The following is a 20,425-nucleotide window of genomic DNA, read 5'->3' as shown; positions in this document are numbered from 1 at the left end:
ATAATATAATATAATATAATATAATATAATATAATATAATATAATATATAATATCACATAGTATAATGTACTACACAACACCTTTGAGTTATTACAGATGCACACTCACAGGATAAAATCAAGGACAACAAGTTTTCTCAAATAATACCAAAGCAGGAATTTTGAAAGCCAGGCTCTGCTGGACTCTCCACACCCTTCTGGTGGAGGAAAACAATTCTCAGAGAAAACACTAAATAAAGAACCTCTAAATGGATTTGTAAAAAAGGCAAACAGGAAGAACCAGCTGGCAACATGTGGGAAGATAAAAGGGTGAGACAAATTAATATGTGGGAGAGAATTTTTTTAAAGTGAGACACAATAAACAGCCAGAAAAAAAAGGCTGCTGGTGTTTTATTACCCCAGAGAAAGGAATGACAAACACATTTAGGAACACAACTGCATTTTGCTGCATGTGCAAGCCAAGGCTCAGGATCCAGCCTGTCCCTCCTTGCTGGCAGCAGTGTCTGAGCGATGGGTCAGATGGGCTGGGAGTGGTGGCACAACCCTTGCTCCTTGTTGTGGGGCTCTGGCAGCCTTTCTCTCATGAAATGTTGGATGGGGTTTGATGACTAACCTTAGACAGAGGCCTGACATGAAGGCTTCTGACAATAAGGCTTTGGGGGAATACGATGAGTCTGAATTAGTGCCTGTTTCTAAAGAGAGAAACAGCTCAGACAGTTCTGGAATGGCCTCTTCCTGGGCTCTGTCCAGGACACTTCTTAGCCCTGTGGAGTAATTGCTCTAATGAGCTCCTGGACAAGCTCTGTGTTAGTTTCCCTGCTCAGTTCTGCATGTCCCATTCCCACAGCACTAATTACACTGAGAATTTCGGGGCGATTTAACCCAGCTTGGTGCTGACACAGCACCTCTGAGGTCACTGCGTTGCATCTGTGCAGAAATAGAACATTGCCTTCCCTGCCCAGTGTTTATAACCCAGACAGCGATGGGAAATGATGACGGCTGTGGAGACAGCACAGGAAGAGACAGGGAAGGGAAGATAAATGGAATGCAGAGGACACAGTGCATGGGACAACAGGACAGGAATGACCTGGGACCTGGACTGCAGGCAAACATCTGACATGTTACCCACACGGCTCAGGGTGCTGCAGCCCGTAGGAGCTCATTCTGTCCTCTTGTAACACGCAAATCTTGTAAAGCAAGAACAAATGAGTATCTTCAAGACAGACAGACTTGGGCTGAAGGTACAGGACGGAGAGAGGAACCCAAGGAAACAAAGAGCAAGGGGGGGGTGCCCCAGAGAGAGATGGGGGTGGTATCAGCACTCGGGCTGGTAAGCAATGAAATGCACTGTGACAGTCCAGCAGATGTGTCTGTGTCGTACAGAGAGCAGGCACATGGGAATGACACCACCATCAGGGAAAATCCCTGAGGAGTTAACACACCAGAGGTTTAAGGGATCAGTGAAGAAATGGGAAGAAAACAACTAGTTTTGCAAATTACCAATGCTGGAAATCAGCTATGAGTTCCAGACTGTGCAGCACAGGCAATTTTCTCTGATTACAGGCACGGTGTGTTTGGAAAAGCAGGCCATGTTCTGGTGGGATGCATAAACTGTAATTTCTCTACAAAAGCCTGTTTTATACAGTGTGCAGGCAGGTACAGTCTAACACCCACAGTAACTATCTGTGGGGTTTAGATTTTTGTCTATTGGCTTGTGTAACATTTGTAAAGAATTACAAGAGATGAGCAAACTGCTGCTGTAACCCAACAGGAGATTTTTCAGCTCAGTGCACTGAATAATATAACTAATCTGCCAGTATGAGCCACATATTGAAAGTGTATTGAAATTAAGAGACTTTTTAGTACAAGTATGATATGAAGATAAAAGAAGACAGTCTGGGGAGTCCTGGCTGCCCTGCACCTTTACCTGCCTGGCCCTGTTGCACCACTGGACGGTGCCTGAGCACAGGAAGCACCCAAACACTCCAGGTTGTCAGGCTGATCCTGTGGCTGTGCAGCAGAGACCACAGGCTGAAGCCTTGGTTTTCCTCCCATCCTGTGCCATGCTCAGCTCTCCATGCAGAGTGGAATTGCTGCAGTTTCATCACCCATCACTATTCCCATCTGTCCTAACAAATCCTCCCAGACTCTCCTCTGCCATGATAACCTTCAGTGCCACCAGAGATGCATGTGCCGGAGGCCTGACTGCACTGTCAGCATCTGGCAGGCACTGGAAGGATCCAATACCCTTCATCAAGTGAATCAGGGGAGACTGAACTTCGGTATGAAGAAACCTGGTTGTGTCCACCTCCATGTCCTGCTGAACTTCTCCTTCAGCACTGCAGATGCTCAGAGTCTGCAGATGTGAACACTCAGCAAGAAAGAAACTGAAGCAGAGTCATTCTCTCGGTCTCCGAGGCGTATTTAAGCCTGTGCTGTTACCAAACCCACTGTGGTAATTATTTCAGTTGCCTTACAGGATTTGGCTAAACATGGTGGTATAAACCAATGAGTCACTAGCCAGGAAAAAGTTGTAGTCTGCATTTGAAAGATGGGAGTATGGGGCCTGGAGCCGGCTCTGTATCACATCAAAGAAATGTTTAATAAGTGATGCCTAATGGCCATTATGCAAATTATTAATGGTAATTACAAGTGACAAGATAAAATCATATTCCAGTGTGGTTGCACAAACATCACCGAGGCAATGCTTATGAAAGCAAAGTTCTGTAGAACCAGACACACCTTTCTTGTAGTTGACACAAGAAAACATTATCAGCTTTGATAAGCAAAGCGAGGTGAGCATGTGGAACCGGGCTGGGCACAGCGACAGCCACAACTCCCACAGGACCAGACTGTCCTGCCCACAGCACCCCTTGGGAATGTGGCATCCTTCTGCCTCCTCCATCCCTGTGCACCAATATTCACCCTTATCCCCTCTTCCTCCACTTGCACTCTCTCTTCTCGTCCATCAAGCCCACAAGACTCAGCAGCACTGGCACTGACGTTGTGTGTGGCCACTGCTGATCATCCTTGGTGAGGGCTGCCGTGGTTTCCTGCACTTCCATCTGCATGAAACCGTTTATTTCCTGCAGTCCTGCACTGAGGTTGTAAATCCTTTTGGGACATGTTTATGTCTTAGACTTGCACAGTCCCTGTGTTCTGCCCCAAGGCTGTGTCCCAAGGCTATAGGAATACAATAATAACAAAAGTGGAGGTAAAGAAATCAGTTTAGTGGGAAAAAAGCCAGTACTGAGGTAACACAGCCTCTGCCTGCCTCGGTGCCGAGCCCTGGAGCCCTGACATGGCCATGAGGAGTGGGACAACACCATAGTATGTTTTTAGGATATGGTCAGGTTAGCCAGTGACTGGCTTCTGGGTGCATTTGCTGTATCACACATGTTCCATGTCCCAGTGAAATTGGCAGGAGCCCAGAAAAACTCCAAAGAATGCAATTGCATCCCAAATATGAGTTCTTTGGAAGAATTGTATAGTCATGTCCAAGCTTCACTGGTAAAATGGGGTTTGGGAGTCCGTGGATCATTCCACCAGGACATGAGTGAAAGTGCTGCTGCTGTTTGTTTTGTGGAGCAAGACCTGTTCCTTCTTCCCATCAGAGAACTGCTGAAGGAGGGAGGGATGGGTGCTCCATTCCCACCCGCAGAGAAATGCCCAACATCTGCAATGTCTCCTCCTAAACATTCTACAAGGGAAAGAAAGGCACCCCCAGCCCCATCTCTGCAGGTTGCTCTTGGGTAACTCCTGAAAACCTCCCCAGCTGAAGCGAAGCTCCAAGCAAGCGTTATATTAATTTCTGTTGGCTCCAACAGCCACACCCTGTCTTCAATTATATTCCTCAAAATGACAGATGAAAGCCAGATTTGCTTCCTCTCCTCCTTTTTGCTCATGATTTTCCCGACTGTGAGTCTAGGCTATGTGGGGAGCATGGGGGCTGCGTCTAGGGGGAGGATGGACTTGTATTTCAGGCACTGCAGTCTCAGCGAGGAATCTGAGTTCTGACAGACTTTAGCTCTGTCCTTAAGCAAGTTATTTCCCTGCACCATACGAATAATGAATATTCCTGAGTGCTGCCAGCCTTGGGTAGGCAGCTTTTTATCATTTTTGATCTAAGTAAAGAAATAAATTATCCCACTGGAGAGTGGAAAGCTTTAACTCATGCTGGTGTGAAGACGATCCTATCTAAACAGGCTTGGGGACACTCTCCTACCATGGTGACAGCAGTCACCAACTTCCCACCAATAAAGAGGTGGCTGAGGGTACAAGTGTGGGTTTTCTCTGCTCTTTCTCCCGGAGGTGACGCTGCTCTCAGAGCTCCTTGAGTGTCACCCTCGCTGCCAACAGGGATCTATCACAACTGCTCCTGTACACATGGACATCCTCGAGTCAAAGGCTGCTTTGTGAGTAAGAGTTGCATGAAAATTCCACGCTGTAGGGAACAGAAGCTGTCGTACCCCGGAGAGCAGAATATCCTCTCATTACGGAGTCGGCTGGAGAAGGACACTGGCACTGGTGGAGCCAGTTCTCCGAATGCTCCCTTGGCTGCTGCCTGCCTGGTTGGGAGGTTGTGCTCCCCTGACCAGCCAGGCTGTGCTGATGCCTGCTACTGCTCCGACAAACTCAGTAAGAAATGCAGAAAGCTTTTCTCCTTCTTATTCAGTGTGCAGCACAATCTTAGTAATGGCAAAGACCCGCGGGGTCACATCTGAGTCCAGGGATCTGGATGTATCCCCTGTGGATGCTCCCTTTCCTGTCATCTCTATCTACCATCACCACAAACTGAGAAAGCATGGACAGCAATTAAAGCAATCAAAAAATAACTTCAGCAAGGTACTTCATACACTGCAGGTGACATCAATCCCTGTGTCACACATCCACTGGGGACACTGAGCTTTGCAGTGTGTGCAACTTGACTTCTTGTGTTTGCATGACTAAAGAAATTTAAGCCATAAATAGGTAACTAAATCGATGGGGGATTTACCTCAGTGATTTTGGAAATCCCACAGTAAAGCAGGTATTAGAGCTGTGCCAGGTGACCAACATCCACACCACAGTGTCCCTGGTCTGTTCACTACAGTCACAACCGTTCACACTTTTCAGAAGTGAGAAATTCTATTCATTTTCCATTTTTTGTTTCACAAGCTCTACCACAGCATGTGATATAAAAATGGTTATTGGACTAAGAATAAAATAAATACAAATTAATAAAAGATAAAAGGCACTTTGATGTTATAAATACCAATGTTTCTTCTTTGTACATAATCTAGGGCAACTTTTTTTCTTGACTTGTTGCAAAGTTTGCATCATACAAAAAGCTGATGACTCATAAAACACTATTTTACTTTTTGGAATAAGCTGCTGACATGTAAAGTATCTTCCTTGTGAACTGGGATTTCTAGAGGGAAACTGCCTATGGGCTATTTAATCTTGGCATAAACAGCCAGACTAGCCAGCCCCGTGGGAAGAAGAAACACCCCACAGGTGACACCCCCTTTGGAAGGTATAAATGGAGAGCTGCGGCAGCCGCCAGCCTGCAGTCGGACTCAGTATCACGCTCTGCATCTTGCTTTGGGCTGTGGGTTGGCGCTGCAGCTGGGCCTCGCCATGAGCTGTAGTATTAAGCAGACAACTGGCTCTCTCAGGGGCAGGACCAGCGGTGGCAGCTGTGTGATTGGTGGTGGTGGTGGTGGTGGCGGAGCGCGGATCTCCTCGGTGTCCTCTGGAAGATACACAACCTGCGGGATAGGCGGTAGCCGAGGGTTTTCTGGGAGAAGCTACTGTGGTGGTGTGAATTACGGAGGAGGACTGAGCACTGGCAGTTTGGTCGGTGGAAACTTTGGAGGTGGCTTAGGAGCCGCTGTCCTCGGAGGATGTCCAGGCATGGGATTCAGTGGTGGCAGTGCTCGCTTTGGCGGTGGCATGGGAGGTGGCATGGGTATGGGTCTTGGTGGAGGTGGTTTTGCTGGTGATGGCATTCTTCTTTCTGGTGACGAGAAGGTCACCATGCAAAACCTGAATGACCGCCTGGCTTCTTACCTGGACAAGGTGAGGTGCCTGGAACAAGAGAATGCTGACCTGGAGTGCAGGATCAGGGAGTGGTATGCCAAGCAGGGCCCTTTTTGTGAGCCACGGGACTACAGCTGCTATTACAAAGAAATAGAAGATCTTCAGAACCAGGTAACATCCCTTCTCAGCTGCTTTCTCCCTTGCAAGGTTCTCTCTGGTGCCAGTTCATAACTGGGTCCATTATTGGGAGTAACAAATCATTGTTGTAAAATGCTTTTTGCAAACAGCCATTACAGCATCTGCCTGTGGAAAGCTCAGAGCTCAGAGGTAAAACTGGAGGGTTTGGGCTGTTTCTGTTGCTTTTATTCATCAGAAATATTGAAGGGGAAAATGTTACTTTATGGAATGTATCTGGATGGGCTCAGTGGTCTTTTTTGCATTCAGTTTGTGCCGATGTGGTCAAACAGATATATGGCAAGAAAAGAACTAAAAGATAAATAAATAATGGATCACATTAATTTGCCTGAATTTATATGATTGTCATCAGTCTTGCAGAATTCCAGTTAAACTTTATTTCTTGCAGAATTCCAGTTAAACTTTATTTCCTTTTTCTTAATAGTTTACTCTTTCAGGTAGAATTGGGAAATATAGGGCATCTAATTAAAACTAAGAAAAAAGAGAACATTGCCGTAACACATTTTGAATGGGCAATTTAAAATTAAAAACTTTTGCAAAGTGTTTGGCAAAAATTTAGGGCATCGATGCACAAAGAATAAAGAATCCAGGAAAGGAACAGAAGGAGATAGGCTTGTCATTAATTCTTCAAATAAAACTTTAAATCTCATAAGATTTAGATTTAAGAGGCTGAGGTGGATTGTGGCAGGTGCTGGACAGTAATTACATCTCCTGGACTCTGCACCTGAACCACGAATTTTATAATTTTAATGTCTTCACTGCACTTCCCTGAACATCCCTGTGAGTGCTGCACCCCTCAGCTCCCCATCCCTGATACCCAGGATTTTAAAAAAGAGAGGGAGGAAGAAGGTCTGGTTGCAGCAGGCAATGGGTGCCTTGAGCCCAAGGACATGGAGCAGAGACCAGGAACAAATGTTCTTTTTCCAGATTGTCTGTGCAACCATAGACAACAACAAGATCATTCTGAACATCGATAACAGCAGGATGACAGCCGATGACTTCCGAGTGAAGTGAGTACCCGGGGCTGTCCCCTCCTCTGTCACTGCCCTCAGGGCTCTCAGCTGCTCTCCTGTGATCCAGGACAGGCTGGAGGCTTTGCAGAACTCTCTCATCCATTGCCTCTAGAGCTGCCCTAATTAGGGGCAGTTCCAGGAGGGGAAGTTTGGGATGCCAAGCTGGTTTTGAGTAGAGATTAAAAGAAGCAGAAGGGATCTTCAGACTGGGAGCAGTGAGGGCTCAGCCGGGCTGCTGTTCCAGCATGTGCTGTCTTTCAGAGGGGAAAGTTTTGGGTTTTCCTGTCAAAGCTCAGAAACACTGGTGGTGTCAGACACTGACTGCTCTTTCTTTCTTGTTTCCTCCCTCACAGGTACGAGACGGAGCTGGCCCTGCGCCAGAGCGTGGAGGCCGACATCAACGGGCTGCGCCAGGTGCTGGACCAGCTGACGCTGTGCAGGTCTGACCTGGAGGCACAGCTGGAGTCGCTGCGGGAGGAGCTCTGCTGCCTGAAGAAGAACCACGAGGAGGTAGGTCCTGCCCTCTCCTGTACAAAGCATTCGCTCCTGTGGGATCCGTCACCCCGGGGTGCTGCTGCAGAGGGCCGTGGTTGATGGATACCATCATGTGACCCAGGAGTTGTGAAGGTCCATCAGAGAGGGGTTCTGCAGGTCCCTGCTCCCTGTGAGGGAACTTGGCTCCCTCTATTTTTTCCTTCATTTTAAGTCTGATCTGATCTGGATGGTGTTTCCAGGAAATGTGCTGTCTGAGGAAGCAATCGACTGGAGATGTGAGCGTGGAGGTCAATGCCTGCCCTGGCCCAGACCTCAGGAAGATCCTGGAGGAGATGAGGTGCCAGTATGAGACGCTGATTGAACGCAACCGCAAAGAAGTTGAGGATTGGTACGAGTGCAAGGTGAGTAAATTCCCATAGCTCCGACTTTTCCCTGGCTAACACCCAGGCAATGGTCCCACAGGGATTTGTTGCATGTAAAAACCACACAACGTTTAACATTGGTTCACACTGACCAAGTGACACAAGGGAGGGACACTACCACCCTGCATCCTTGTCATGGGCTGAGGGAAGCTCTGCATGTTGGTGGGACTTGAGGCAGGAATTCTCTACAAAGCAGTAAGTGGTGAGAAGAACTGGAAGCAGCATTATTAGAAGAGAAAGAGGAATGACCTGCCAGGTTTACACTACCATTAGGAGGAGAGTTTCCACCCAAACCCTTCTCATTTTATGTCTTTGCTCTTTCTAACTTCTCTGCTCTTTCCTTAATACTTGATCCAACTTACATTGCACACTCTCTGAAGCTCTTTATGCTGGATTGGTGATTTCAGATTGAGGAGGTGAATCGGGAGGTTATTACAAGTGGTCAGGAGGTGGAGACGTGCAACAACCAGGTGACTGAACTGAGACGCCAATTGCAAGCCCTGGAAATCGATCTCCAAGCTCAGCTCAGCCAGGTTAGTGTGAGCTGCTGCAAACCTCAGCCATCTCACAGAAGTCATAGCTAAATGCAGTGTTTCTCCTGCCTATATTTGTCTTATGTCCTATGTCACTCCTCAGAGGGACAACCTGGAGTCCTCGCTGGCAGAGACAGAGTGTCGCTACAACAACCACCTTGCTGAGCTGCAGAGCCAGATCACCTGTGTGGAGCAGCAGCTGGCTGACCTGCGGGCAGAGATGGAGTGCCAGAACCAAGAGTACAAGATCCTGCTGGACGTCAAGTGCCGCCTGGAGCAGGAGATCCACACATACCGCTGCCTGCTGGAGGGTGGCCAGCAGGATCTTATGTAAGTGGGCTTGAGACACACCAAAAAAATATAATAAAATACCTGTGTCCTGGTTATTGCAACATAAGAGCAAAGTGAAGGACCTGCCCAGCTCCTTCTCCCTTACTGACTTATTTGGGCTGCCTGGTGTCATGGTGGTGACTTGCTTCCTCCCCTGTGCCAATTGCTGCCACAAGGAGAACAGTCACTGCAACATTCTGCCAGTTTTCTGCCCAAAAGGGAAACAGACTGAGAGCAAGAGGGACACTGAAAATCTGTAGCTCTAGTTTATATGTCATTTCCCTTACTAAAATGTTATTTTCCTGTCTCCTCAGTCAGCAAGGAGGAATTGGTCAGTCTTCAGGTCTAGGAGGAGGAGTTGCAAGAAGCAGTGGAATAGGAGGAGGAGGCATCATTAGGACAAGCCACACTTACACTTCGTCTGCCCAGATCCCATCCTGTGCAGCTGCGGAGATCCAAGGTAAGAAGGGTCCCACTCTAAACATTTCCACACTCTCTGCTCTAATGCAACACTGATGGGCTGGAAGAAAAATCTTTCCCACGTAGCTTATAGGTGCTACTTGAAAGTTTTATTGTGGGGCCCCTGGGAAATACAGGACAGGAGTGACAGAGGAGTGGCTGAGAGGAGAGGTTTTGGGAGCTGGGACTCTGCTGGGAAGCTGAGAATTGCCAAAGGGAAGAGGGATAGAAAGGAGAGGGACAGAGCCAGCAGGCAGGCAAGCCATGGAGAACATGGAAAAAGGACTGACGTGAGATGTGGGACAAAGGAAAGAGCAAGAGAAAGAAAAAGTACTCAGAAATCAGGTGGGCAAAAAAAAAGTGGGAATCATGGGAATACTGGCAGATAACTACTAGTCATAATTCAAGGGAAAACTTCCAGCCAAACCAAAAAGGAAAGAAGGAAATATAGTGACAGTTGGTCCAGGAGAATGACGTGAGCAGGGGCATTGATCTGGCATGGACTCCAATGCCATTCCCTCATCTAGATCACTGCTGAAGCAGGGTCTGAAGCTTCCACCTTTTGGCATTTTGATGCAGCCCATGCTGCAGCCAGTGACAGATCCATCTGCCTGGCTGGCAGGAGCCATCAGATCTTCCCAGGAAGGGGCAGTATTTATCTGAAATTCTAATTGAATTGGCTTGTGAAACGATCACGTGTAGGGAATGACAGTGTGGGAAAGAATCTATTTTTGCTATAAACACAGTAATGTTTCCTTTGATCTCTCCAGTGCCTTGCCGAAGGATTTGTGATTAAGCAGAGAAACAAGAATATCCAACAAGAGAAGCCTGAAGCAGAGCTATGGATGAAGAGAGAGAATATTTACTGCATGTGTCTGCAGAGAGCACGGAGCGTGCTCGTCTGTGTTGCTCAGCCATGCTAAGCAATGTGTCAGAGGGATGAGCAGAGCATTGGGCCACATTCTGCTTTACTTTGCTATTTGCTATTCCAGTCTGTGTGGCCCAGCACGACGACTGTTGCTGTAGTCAGCCAGGGCTATGATCACTTATGTACCTGCTGGTGAAAATTGTCTCTAATAAAACCTTGCTTCTGCCTGATGCAATCAAGAACCTGTGTCTGAAACTTTGAACACCAGGTGCTGATCCATGAACAAGGGGCACCTAAACTGGTCAGGATCATCCTGCACTGGGATCAAAGCTGCTTTGCCAGTGGGAGCCAGAGAATGGCCTCGCTGACCTGGCAGGTCTTGTCCAGCTCCTCCCTGTTGTCACAGCCTGAGGCAGGTGTTGCCCATTCCTGTGTGACACCTGCCCTGACCCCATGGACCTGCAGGTCAGGCAGAGGCCTGTGTCCTTCTCACACAGCTTTGGGCTAAAACACAGTTATAGAAGAGTTTCCAAAGTCAGTGATGGAACATCTGGAGACAGTTTGCCTTGGTCCCAGTCTAGTGCTGACACATCTGGGCTGAGCCCTCTCATGCTCCATCTCCCAGCCTGGGGACTGTTGAGGATGAAATCTTGGTTCCCACAACTGATTCAGTTTCTGCTGACATGGCTTATAGTCCAACCTATCCCTTTCATTTTATAGGAATCTTCACATTGGGAAAAGGACTGGAGGCAAAAGTTTTATCTCCTCTCTTTTCACATAGTGACTGAGTCATTTACTGGTCATCCTCGGATTGCCAAGAGTTTCGACCTGAAAATCAGGAGTGGTTGAAAGATCATCTTTGCGTTAAACACACCTTGTCTGGGGAGCTGCAGAAGGCAGGGTGGGAGCTGAAAAAGTGCAGCTTAACAGAGAATAGAATGGAGGGCTATTGAACACCCAGAGCCACCCAGTTGTCACAAGCAAGGCAGGTCACTCGATCACACTTGGCCTCGATCAGCAGCCATGTAGCTGGTGCTGAGCTGGTTTTGTCCTGGTGCTGACCTGCCAGAGCAGCCGTGGGCCACAGTGAGCTGGCAGAGTCTCTCTGGTTTTAGAGAACTGGCAGTTCAAAGTATTATGATGGTGTTTTGAGGATTAACCTGTTGGTCCAGAATGCCAAGCAGTGGTGGTTTTAATTGTGGTGTGGCTGTTACAGAGTCACATTCACTTGTGGGATGACCCAGTAAAGCAAAACTCCTGGTTATTTTCCATCAAAGGCTGGAGGTTATGGAACAGCCAGACTCAGGGCAGGAAGAGAACAGGTACAAAGACAAAACCACTTCAGGACTGTACATACAGTATGGTGTAGCACACTTTTTGATTGCCAGTTCTTTTATAGAGACACCAATTTCTCTGATGATACAGAAATAGACTTAACATGGTAGCAAGTGCCTGAAGAAGCTCAACCACTAATATCTTTGAGAGCAGGTGAAAGGTGCCCTTCTGTTGTGAGAGGCCACAGAGAGATGTCTCAGTGATATTTCTTTATTTCATCTACCAGACACTAAGTTTAATACTATCCATGGGCAAGACAAGATAATGCAGCACTGGAACACCTGCCATGACTCAGAAGAGTGGCCAAAGGTAGAAGTTTTTAAACCAAGACTAAATTAAGGGTTATTAAAAAAAAGTTCAGTTCTAGCCCTACAGGAAGTCCCAGACTTGATGCACAATTCTTTCAGTAGACATGTATGGCCAGTGCTTCACAAGAGATCAAAAGAGATACATATTTTGGCTCTAATGGCAAATTTCCTTGCGTTGGACTCCAATGGATATTCCAGTTGCTCTCAGAGCTCTCGCTGAGAAGTTGAAAAGCAGATCTTTCCCTTTCCATTCCCAGTGTCTCCTCCTGCCCTGTTCAGTGCAAAGACAGACAGTGAGATAACCCACTGCTGCCCTTTTTGGCCTCAATCCTTCCCAATCTATGAGTCCTCACCTCTTGTTTCTAAAAATATAAAAACACTGCATGGAGACTCTTCCAGTTTCCAGTCTTCTGGAACCTCTTGGCTACCTATGGTATGTAAAAGCTTCCCAGTCTCTCCTGGCAGCCCCAGCAGATTCCCACCAGCTGTGGGCTGGTTCCTCCTCTTGCGAACTGCTACTGACATCTAGCTGCTCCTCCAGATTCTCTGGGATCATATCAAAGACCTTCCCACCCTTCTCACCACATCCAGCAGGTCTAAAGCATGCACTTTCACAAAGGAGCTGTCCTGAATTCCTGAGAGGTGAAAGAGACCTAATGACATGGCCAGAAAGACTCTAATGATCCAGAAATTATGAATATGCCTCTGGAAAGCCCTGGGAGGAACAGCCTCAGCTCTTGGGATGCTGTGATGTTGTTTGTGGACCTACAAGTTAGGATGAGTCTGGAAGGCAGTTCAGGAGAGGCAGGTTGTGATTAACAGCTCCCCAGCAGAAAACATCCTGGAAACACTTCATTTATTAAAGAGCTGCAAATTATGGAGCTGCAAATCTTGGAAACTACATTTCCATAAGATTTCCTTACTTCTTTGTGCTGATGAGACAGACCCAGGAAGCTTATGAGTTCAAGTAACTGAATGAAAACATGAGGGAAAGCTTAATTTAATTTTTTAAGGTCTCAGAACAATTACTTAATTTTTTTCTCAGTTTAACTAGTGCCCTCATTTCCTGGAGATAAACAGGAAAAATACCAAGACAGAGGGAAGTGTGTGCAGAGCGAGGCTCCTGGGCACAGGTGGCTGCTGCAGGCACACAGAGGTGTGAGGGGCAGAGGGGACCGAGGTGTCTCGGAGGAGCAGGAGCGTCCCTGGGGTGCAGGCACCGTCCACTCCCACAGAGTACAAGTCATCCCGTGTTTCTGCCTGCACTACACTGATGTGCCCGTGTGATAACTGCAGAGCTGGGGAAGGAATGTGTGCTCACTCAGGAGAGATGCTTGCTGCAGACAGCTGTTGGGAAACTCCTGAGGAATCATCTGCAGACCAGGCGAAGCTTCCAGCGACGCAGCTTACAGCAGTTTCGGTTCGCTCCTGCCACCACACCCTGACTCCCAATTATGTTCTCCTGTCCTAGGAATGAAATCCAGCAATTCCTTCCTATACACAATAACTTTATTAGAGCTTTTACCTATTCTGAGCTTTGTTTCTGTGTGTTTTGGGCCAAAGGGAGGCCCGGTGTGTCAGGCAGGGCAGGCTGACACACAGGCACCGTGTCGGGGTCCAGCTGCAGCTCTGCCGGCAGTGAGTGCTTTGTCTTGGAGTAAATCACGTTGGGAAGCCTCTCCACACCTGTCTCCAGCCTGCTGGAGATATCACTGGAATGCTTCTGCCTTTCATGGCATGGATAAGGAACATCCAAGGAGGCAAAGAAAAGGGGAGACATCTTTGTAACAGAAGTAAGAGTAAGAGCAATAAAATGATGAGTAAATTCACGAATACTGGGATAATTCAGTCCTTAAGTAAATGGGATCATATACCTGCCCTAACAATAGCTATTCCAACCCACAATCCTGACACTGAGTGAGGATTTCAGCAAGAGTTTGAACTCACTTTTCCTGGTGAAGGAGATTTGGAGAATTTCTTACAAGGAACAGTTGGGTTCAGAAAGCCATGGAATGCCTTTCCCTTGCTCCATGGCCACTGGAAAAGGGGCTCCCTAGGGAGAAGGCCAGTGCTCTGGAGTGTCAGCAAAATATCACATGAAAAGAAGCTCAGCCTGAATTTTGATGGCAAAAGTGTGAAAGGATTCTTACTTTTTCTTTTCCTTGCTTAGTTAATATTTGGAAACATTACTGACAGAGAGCCTCTTGTTTGTACCAAATCCAGCTTCTCCAGCCCAGGTAGAACTGCCCAGGGCAGTGACTGCTCTGCAGCTCTATCAGCAATTTTGCCTTTATATGTCCCAGGACAGCTATCCCAAAGGTCTGTTTAAAATGCAACACGTATTGACAGAGAAATTGTCCATAGGATGTTTCCACTCCCATCCACTGTTTCAAAACCACCCTTTCCCAGCAACAATTACAATCCATAATGAGGAGAAGTACAGAAATTATCTTTCACTGAACAACAGGAAATATTTAAAGCATTTTTACCTTCCCTTGCACTCTCCACATAATGAAACAAATCCTTTGTGAATTACTGGAGAGCCACAATCATGTATGAAGAACCTTTCATCCGTCTGCATTAAGAGATCCTTCCTTGGTCTCACTTGTCTTGCAGCAGAGTGTTTCAGATTTGTCATTTTGCCAGCGGAGAGATTTAAAGGTTAATCTCTGTGTCTCTGATCTTTCCAGAGTTCTTACATCATTCTTCATACACCATTCGAAAAGCAAACTTAGTATTTCTTCTTTCTTTTTCATCTTACATATTCCAACCTCAGCACCTTGCATGAAAACTGCTTATTCAACTCAAAATAAAATGAAAATAAATTAATGAGAGATAAAGAGCTCTTTGATGCAATAACCTTTAATGATTTCTTCCTGCTATGTAATTTAGGACAGTGTTTTTCCTGGCTTAATGCTGTAAGTTTGCATCATAAACAAAAAGCTGATGATTCATAAAACATTATTGCTAATGTATTTTTGAAATTAGCAAGAGACATGTAAAGTATCTTCCTTGTCTACCAGGCTTCTTGAAAGGAAACTTCCCTTTGAGAAATTATTCTTGGCACCAATGGTTGGAGTAGCCAGCCTTATGGGAAGAAGAAGCAGTGGTGACACCCACTGTGGAAGGTATAAATAGGGATCGGCGGCCACGGACAGCTCGCAGTCTGATTTCGTATCAAGCTGTGCATCTTGCTTTGGGCTTCTGCTTGCGTTTCCAACTGCTGTCGCCATGAGTTGCAACATTAAGGAGACTATTACTGTATCTAGCAAAGGCAGGAGCAGTGGTGGCAGCTGTATCATTGGTGGTGGTGGTGGAGCACGGATTTCTTCCTATGGCATAGGCAGTGGCAGAGGTTTTTCTGGAAGGAGCTACTGCGGTGGAGTGAATTATGGAGGGGGACTGAGTGTTGGTAGCTTGGCTGGTGGGAGCTATGGAGGTGGCAACTGCTATGGCAATGGCCTTGGGTTTGGCCTTGGAGGTGGTGCGGTTGTTGGTGGTCTTGGTGGCGACTGCTTGCTTTCATCCTGCGATGAGAAGGTCACCATGCAAAACCTCAATGACCGCCTGGCTTCCTACCTGGACAAAGTGAAGTGCTTGGAGAAGGAGAATGCTGAGTTGGAGTGCAGGATCAGAGAGTGGTATGCAACACAGGGCCTCTCCTGTGAGCCCCGTGACTACAGCTGCTACTACAAAGAGATTGAAGATCTTCAGAACCAGGTAATCTCCCCTTGGGTTATTCCTCCCCTTTTGAAATCTTACTGCCGAATTTCTGGGTTGTTCCTCCCCTTTTGAAAGCATACTGCTGAATTTCTGGGTAGTTCCTCTGCTTTTGAAAGCATACTGCTGAATTTCTGGGTAGTTCCTCCCCTTTTGAAAGCATACTGCTGAATTTGTGTTTAGAACCTACTGCAGTTGTTGGAGGGAACTTTGGTGCTTCTGAATGTCTTTGCAAACAGAAATTTTGGCAAATTCCCCTATGATGTTGCTGAGTGTGGGGCACATGAAGGATGGGTGCTGCGGGGTGATATGGGTGGGAGAACACTCTGAAAAAGAGAAAGGATGCTTTGGTACATTGTATTTGATTATACAACTGTAAATGTAACATTAGCAATGTACTCTGAGGAAACGTAGTGGTGTCAGCCCCACAGGAAAAGCAAAGTGAGCTGTGGAATGATCAAAAACATATTCATTGAATGCTTTATCAAATGAAACATTATAAAATCTAGGTGAGAAAAGCTGAGAAACTGATTGTCACAGTGGCACAAACAGCCTGATATTAGTAAGTCCACAATGAAAGTTATGGCTGATCCTAAGGCTTAAAGACACCTTCCCACCATCTTCCCTGAAGGTCCTTAAGTCTGAAGCCCAGAACATGCCAGCTTGAATGTCAGTTGAGATTTAGTATCTTAAGGAAGGTTCTTTAGGTTCATTTTTTGAAGCATCTTTAGAACTTGCCTTCAGATCTTGAAACTGGGAAGTCCCATCTCACAACTCTTTAATTCCCAGCTCTACGTGGTTTATCTCTTTTCTTCTGTGAGTAAAGGAGGCAAAGCCACCACCTTCAACTTCTCTGCTGAAGGGACAAAGTTACTTAAGTAAGAAGGTAACAGAAAAAGGGAATTGTGAAGAGTTGCTACCTAACTGCAATGCAGAAAGACCTGTAGAGTAGAACAGGAGAGAGGAGACATCTCTCATGGTTTGCTGTTTTCCAGATTGTCTGCGCAACCATTGATAACAACAAGATCATCCTGGACATTGATAACAGCAGGATGGCTGCCGACGACTTCCGTGTGAAGTGAGTGCCCCTCTATGAATCTGCTGCCTCCCCCCTGCTCTGTTCCACCTCCCTGGGAGGCTCAGAGCACTAATTATAGAGACTCCAGACACGTCTCCCCACACCACTGCGGTAGGACGGGATGATGAAAGGCATTTTGCTCCTGGTCACCAGCCCTCCCTTAATTAGTGTTCTTGGGTAAAACATTTAACAACAGCATTTGTGGTGAGGCTGGGGACGGGCACCTCAGGGAGTGGCCCATTTTCACCCCAGACCAATGCCGATGGGATCAACAAAGCAGAAATGCAGCTGAGTAAGTTATACCAAATATATGGTGAGCAGGAGCAGAGAAAAAACATGAGGAAGAAAAGCTTTCACATAACAGACAGGAAGTGGTGCAGAAATCCAAGGCATGCTGCATTCAGCTTGGACAGCAAAATGCAGGGCAAAGCATGGAGCTGGGAAAGGAGATCCTGTGGCACAGAGCCCATGTGGGACATCCCCATCCTGAATCTGGGCTTTCTGACACAACCCAGGTACGAGACGGAGCTGGCCCTGCGCCAGAGCGTGGAGGCCGACATCAACGGGCTGCGCCAGGTGCTGGACCAGCTGACGCTGTGCAGGTCTGACCTGGAGGCACAGCTGGAGTCGCTGCGGGAGGAGCTCTGCTGCCTGAAGAAGAACCACGAGGAGGTAGGTCCTGCCCTAACCCTATGAGCACCAGGGCCCTGGCAAAAAACTTTGCCACTGTGGAATTTAAAAGATTATCCACTTTCAGGCCACAGCTTTCCCACCAAACTTTCTGGGCTCAGACCCCTCTGTCTCAGAAGGAAAGGGAGCTCTGGCAGGGGCAGTGCTGCTCCCGGGGCTGTGCTGACACTGGGAGTGCCAGAGGGTAGAAAGGTGCTGCTGACTCCAGTGGATGAAGAAAGAAATTAGCCAACAGATTTGCTGGGAAAACACTTGCACCATCCTCCAGTGCCTTTCACAGCCACAGCAGGGAGGAAAATCTTGCAGGGAGGGCAGTTCTTGGCCACTGAGTTTTGCTCTTCTGTGCTGCCTTCCAAAAGTATGATCTGATCTGGCATTTATTTCCAGGAGATGAATTGCCTGAGGAAACAGTCAACTGGAGATGTGAGTGTGGAGGTCAATGCCTGCCCTGGACCTGATCTCAGGCAAATCTTGGAGGATTTGAGATGCCAGTATGAAACACTGATAGCGCGCAACCGCAAGGAAGTCGAGGATTGGTACGAGTGCAAGGTAAGCGACACACTTATGCTGCAAACCAGACTGACACATCGCCCCGGGCTCAGGAGCCTTTCAGAGACCAGACATGGAGACAATAAGCAGTTCTTGCTTCTCAGCGAAGCCCGAGAGCAGCACTCATTATAGCCTGTGTTCCACAGGAGCCACAGGCCTGTCTGACCAGTTTGTTATGTCCCATCTGGAACAGCAGCATTTGCCACAAGGCCTTGTGGTGTGTTGTTGGAACAGAGATATCCCCCATTTGGATTAAAGAGATTTAATAGCCCATTAAAATGTACAAGCAGTGGAGCTGGTGGGGAACACCGTGTGCATAGGGAACCTGCCCTGCTCCCTGTTTCCTTTTGCTGAATGCTCACCATGTTCTGCTCCTGTAAAAGCAAGTCCAGTGTACCCAGATATCCCCTGAAGCTCTTTATGCCGGATTGGTGATTTCAGATTGAGGAGGTGAATCGGGAAGTTATTACAAGCGGTCAGGAAGTGGAGACATGCAACAACCAGGTGACTGAACTGAGACGCCAACTGCAAACCCTGGAAATCGATCTCCAAGCCCAGCTCAGCCAGGTGGGTGATGAGCTGACTCACAGCTCCGACTGGTTACTGCTGTGTTTCTTAGCATGAACAGCCAGACCTGCCAACCAGCACGAAGGTGGTGAATGGCTCGTTCATTTTTGGATTTGAAATAACAAACTCCAGGGTGACACTTAAATGATTGTTGTTTTTTTCCTTATCTTATCAGAGAAATAACTTGGAATCATCTCTGGCTGAAACAGAGTGCCAGTACAACACCCTTCTCGGTGAGCTACAGAACCAAATCACGTGCGTGGAGCAGCAGTTGGCTGAAATAAGAGCAGAAATTGAGTGCCAGAACCAAGAGTACAAGACCTTACTGGACGTCAAGTGCCGCCTGGAGCAGGAGATCCAGACCTACCGGTGCTTGTTGGAAGGCGGACAGCAGGACCTCATGTAAGTACCTCTCTAGAGGTACTTTATTCTAGAGAATAAATGAAAATATCAAGGATGTGTATTACAGACTGGGTATCCAACCTGATCTTTACTCCTTCTTAAGGCTTTCTTTGAGATGAAAAAGTTGCCTCATGAACAACTTCCTCATGATGAACATTCCAATCAGAACTAAATGTCAGTCCTTGGGATCTGCAAAGCAGAACACCAAATCTGCTGGTGACAATACTGTCACTCCTGGCATTATGTCAGCATTGGTGACAGTCCCTTTTTTACAGTGAGATGGGTGAGAACTGTCCTTGCCAAGGGGGAGGACAAATGCAAAGCCACTCTGAAAGTGAAAGAAAATATAATGTAAAATACTGTAACCCCCATAAAGGCTATAGTTTGAGACTTTGTCATGTAGTTAGTCAGCAGGGATATATGAAGTTCTAAAAGTCCCTATTTCTCTCACCAAATTTATCCCACTAGTCACGGAGGAGGAATCGGAACTGGCGGAGGGGTCATTAGGACGAGCCACACCTACACAACAACTTCAGCTGCCCACTGCCAGCCCCAGGTCCCGCCCTGCAAGACCGGAGACATACAAGGTAAGAGCTGTGTTTTCACAAAAGGAAAACTGGCTTTGTTCATTTCCTTGTGCACTAAGGCCAGGAGACAGCACATTCCTAGCACATGTCACTGGCCTCCTCTCAGAGTCACTGTGCTACAGGGGGGATCTGTTACAGTGGTGGTGTCACTGAGAAATGGGTTTAAAGAGCTTGGACTGAACATGGAACATGAACATGCAGGAAGCAAACAGGAGACAAGGAGGAGAGGTAAAATGCAGAAGAAAAGGCCAGGGGAATAAGGCATAAAGGGAAGATCTGGAAGAAGAAGTAAAGAAGATGACAGCCAAAGCTTAGCAAAAGAATCTGGAAAGAGTGAAAAGAGTAAATCTATAACTTTACAAGTGAAAATTCCCATTAAAGCAAATCATTTAGGGAACTTGTGGGGTTTCCTGAGTTGCTGCCAACTGCATCAGCTTAGCAGTGCATTCCAGAATCAAGGGCACCACATAGATCCGATTTCTGTTATTTGAAGGATTTTACTTGTGTTTCAATCAAATAATGCTGCTGTGTTTTCTCTCCAGTGACCTGCAGGAGAATTTGTGATTAAGGAGAAACAGACTGGAAGGTGACAGGGAAACCCACAGACAACCCAGGAACACTCCGTGTTCACTGCACCCTCTGTGCAGAGAAAGTAGAAGTAACTCAGCAAAGCTTGGCCACGTAGCTAAAGGGTGTGTCAGGAGCCACTTCCTCTGTTCTGCTCTTCTGTTCTGCAATGCTGTAACCTCTAGAAGTTACCTGAGTTAGTCAGGTCACTTATGTACCTGCTGGTGAAAAATGTCTCTAATAAAACTTTGCTTCTGCCTGATGCAATCAAGGACCTGTGTCTGAA

At 47.0% G+C, this 20,425-nt stretch overlaps 2 protein-coding genes across 2 annotated transcripts; both read left to right on the top strand.

The window, feature by feature from the left end:
• Positions 1 to 5,619: 5,619 nt before the first annotated feature.
• LOC138099162 (keratin, type I cytoskeletal 19-like) lies at positions 5,620 to 10,440 on the top strand. The gene is made up of 8 exons (XM_068996248.1): positions 5,620 to 6,192; positions 7,144 to 7,226; positions 7,583 to 7,739; positions 7,964 to 8,125; positions 8,554 to 8,679; positions 8,783 to 9,009; positions 9,324 to 9,469; positions 10,239 to 10,440. The coding sequence occupies exons 1-8, from the start codon at positions 5,620 to 5,622 to the stop codon at positions 10,262 to 10,264; spliced, it is 1,500 nt and encodes a 499-aa protein (XP_068852349.1). The 3' UTR covers positions 10,265 to 10,440.
• A 4,770-nt stretch (positions 10,441 to 15,210) lies between these two features.
• On the top strand, positions 15,211 to 20,140 carry LOC138099175 (keratin, type I cytoskeletal 13-like). Its single transcript, XM_068996260.1, has 8 exons — positions 15,211 to 15,699; positions 16,695 to 16,777; positions 17,293 to 17,449; positions 17,855 to 18,016; positions 18,458 to 18,583; positions 18,759 to 18,985; positions 19,454 to 19,572; positions 20,115 to 20,140. Exons 1-8 carry the CDS (start codon positions 15,211 to 15,213, stop codon positions 20,138 to 20,140), a joined length of 1,389 nt encoding a protein of 462 aa, XP_068852361.1.
• The last annotated feature ends 285 nt before the right edge of the window (positions 20,141 to 20,425 follow it).

This window comes from Aphelocoma coerulescens, chromosome 27 (assembly GCF_041296385.1).
Source record: "Aphelocoma coerulescens isolate FSJ_1873_10779 chromosome 27, UR_Acoe_1.0, whole genome shotgun sequence".
Classification (NCBI taxonomy): Eukaryota; Metazoa; Chordata; class Aves; order Passeriformes; family Corvidae; genus Aphelocoma; species Aphelocoma coerulescens.
This window is presented reverse-complemented; position numbering and strand designations above follow the sequence as displayed.

Coding starts and splice junctions, on each gene's coding strand:
- LOC138099162 (XM_068996248.1), top strand. CDS start 5,620: ATGAGCTGTAGTATTAAGCAGACAACTGGCTCTCTCAGGGGCAGGACC. Junction 7,227..7,582: donor GCCGATGACTTCCGAGTGAA/GTGAGTACCCGG, acceptor CCTCCCTCACAG/GTACGAGACGGAGCTGGCCC. Junction 9,470..10,238: donor TGCAGCTGCGGAGATCCAAG/GTAAGAAGGGTC, acceptor TGATCTCTCCAG/TGCCTTGCCGAAGGATTTGT.
- LOC138099175 (XM_068996260.1), top strand. CDS start 15,211: ATGAGTTGCAACATTAAGGAGACTATTACTGTATCTAGCAAAGGCAGG. Junction 18,017..18,457: donor AGGATTGGTACGAGTGCAAG/GTAAGCGACACA, acceptor TGGTGATTTCAG/ATTGAGGAGGTGAATCGGGA. Junction 19,573..20,114: donor CAAGACCGGAGACATACAAG/GTAAGAGCTGTG, acceptor TTTTCTCTCCAG/TGACCTGCAGGAGAATTTGT.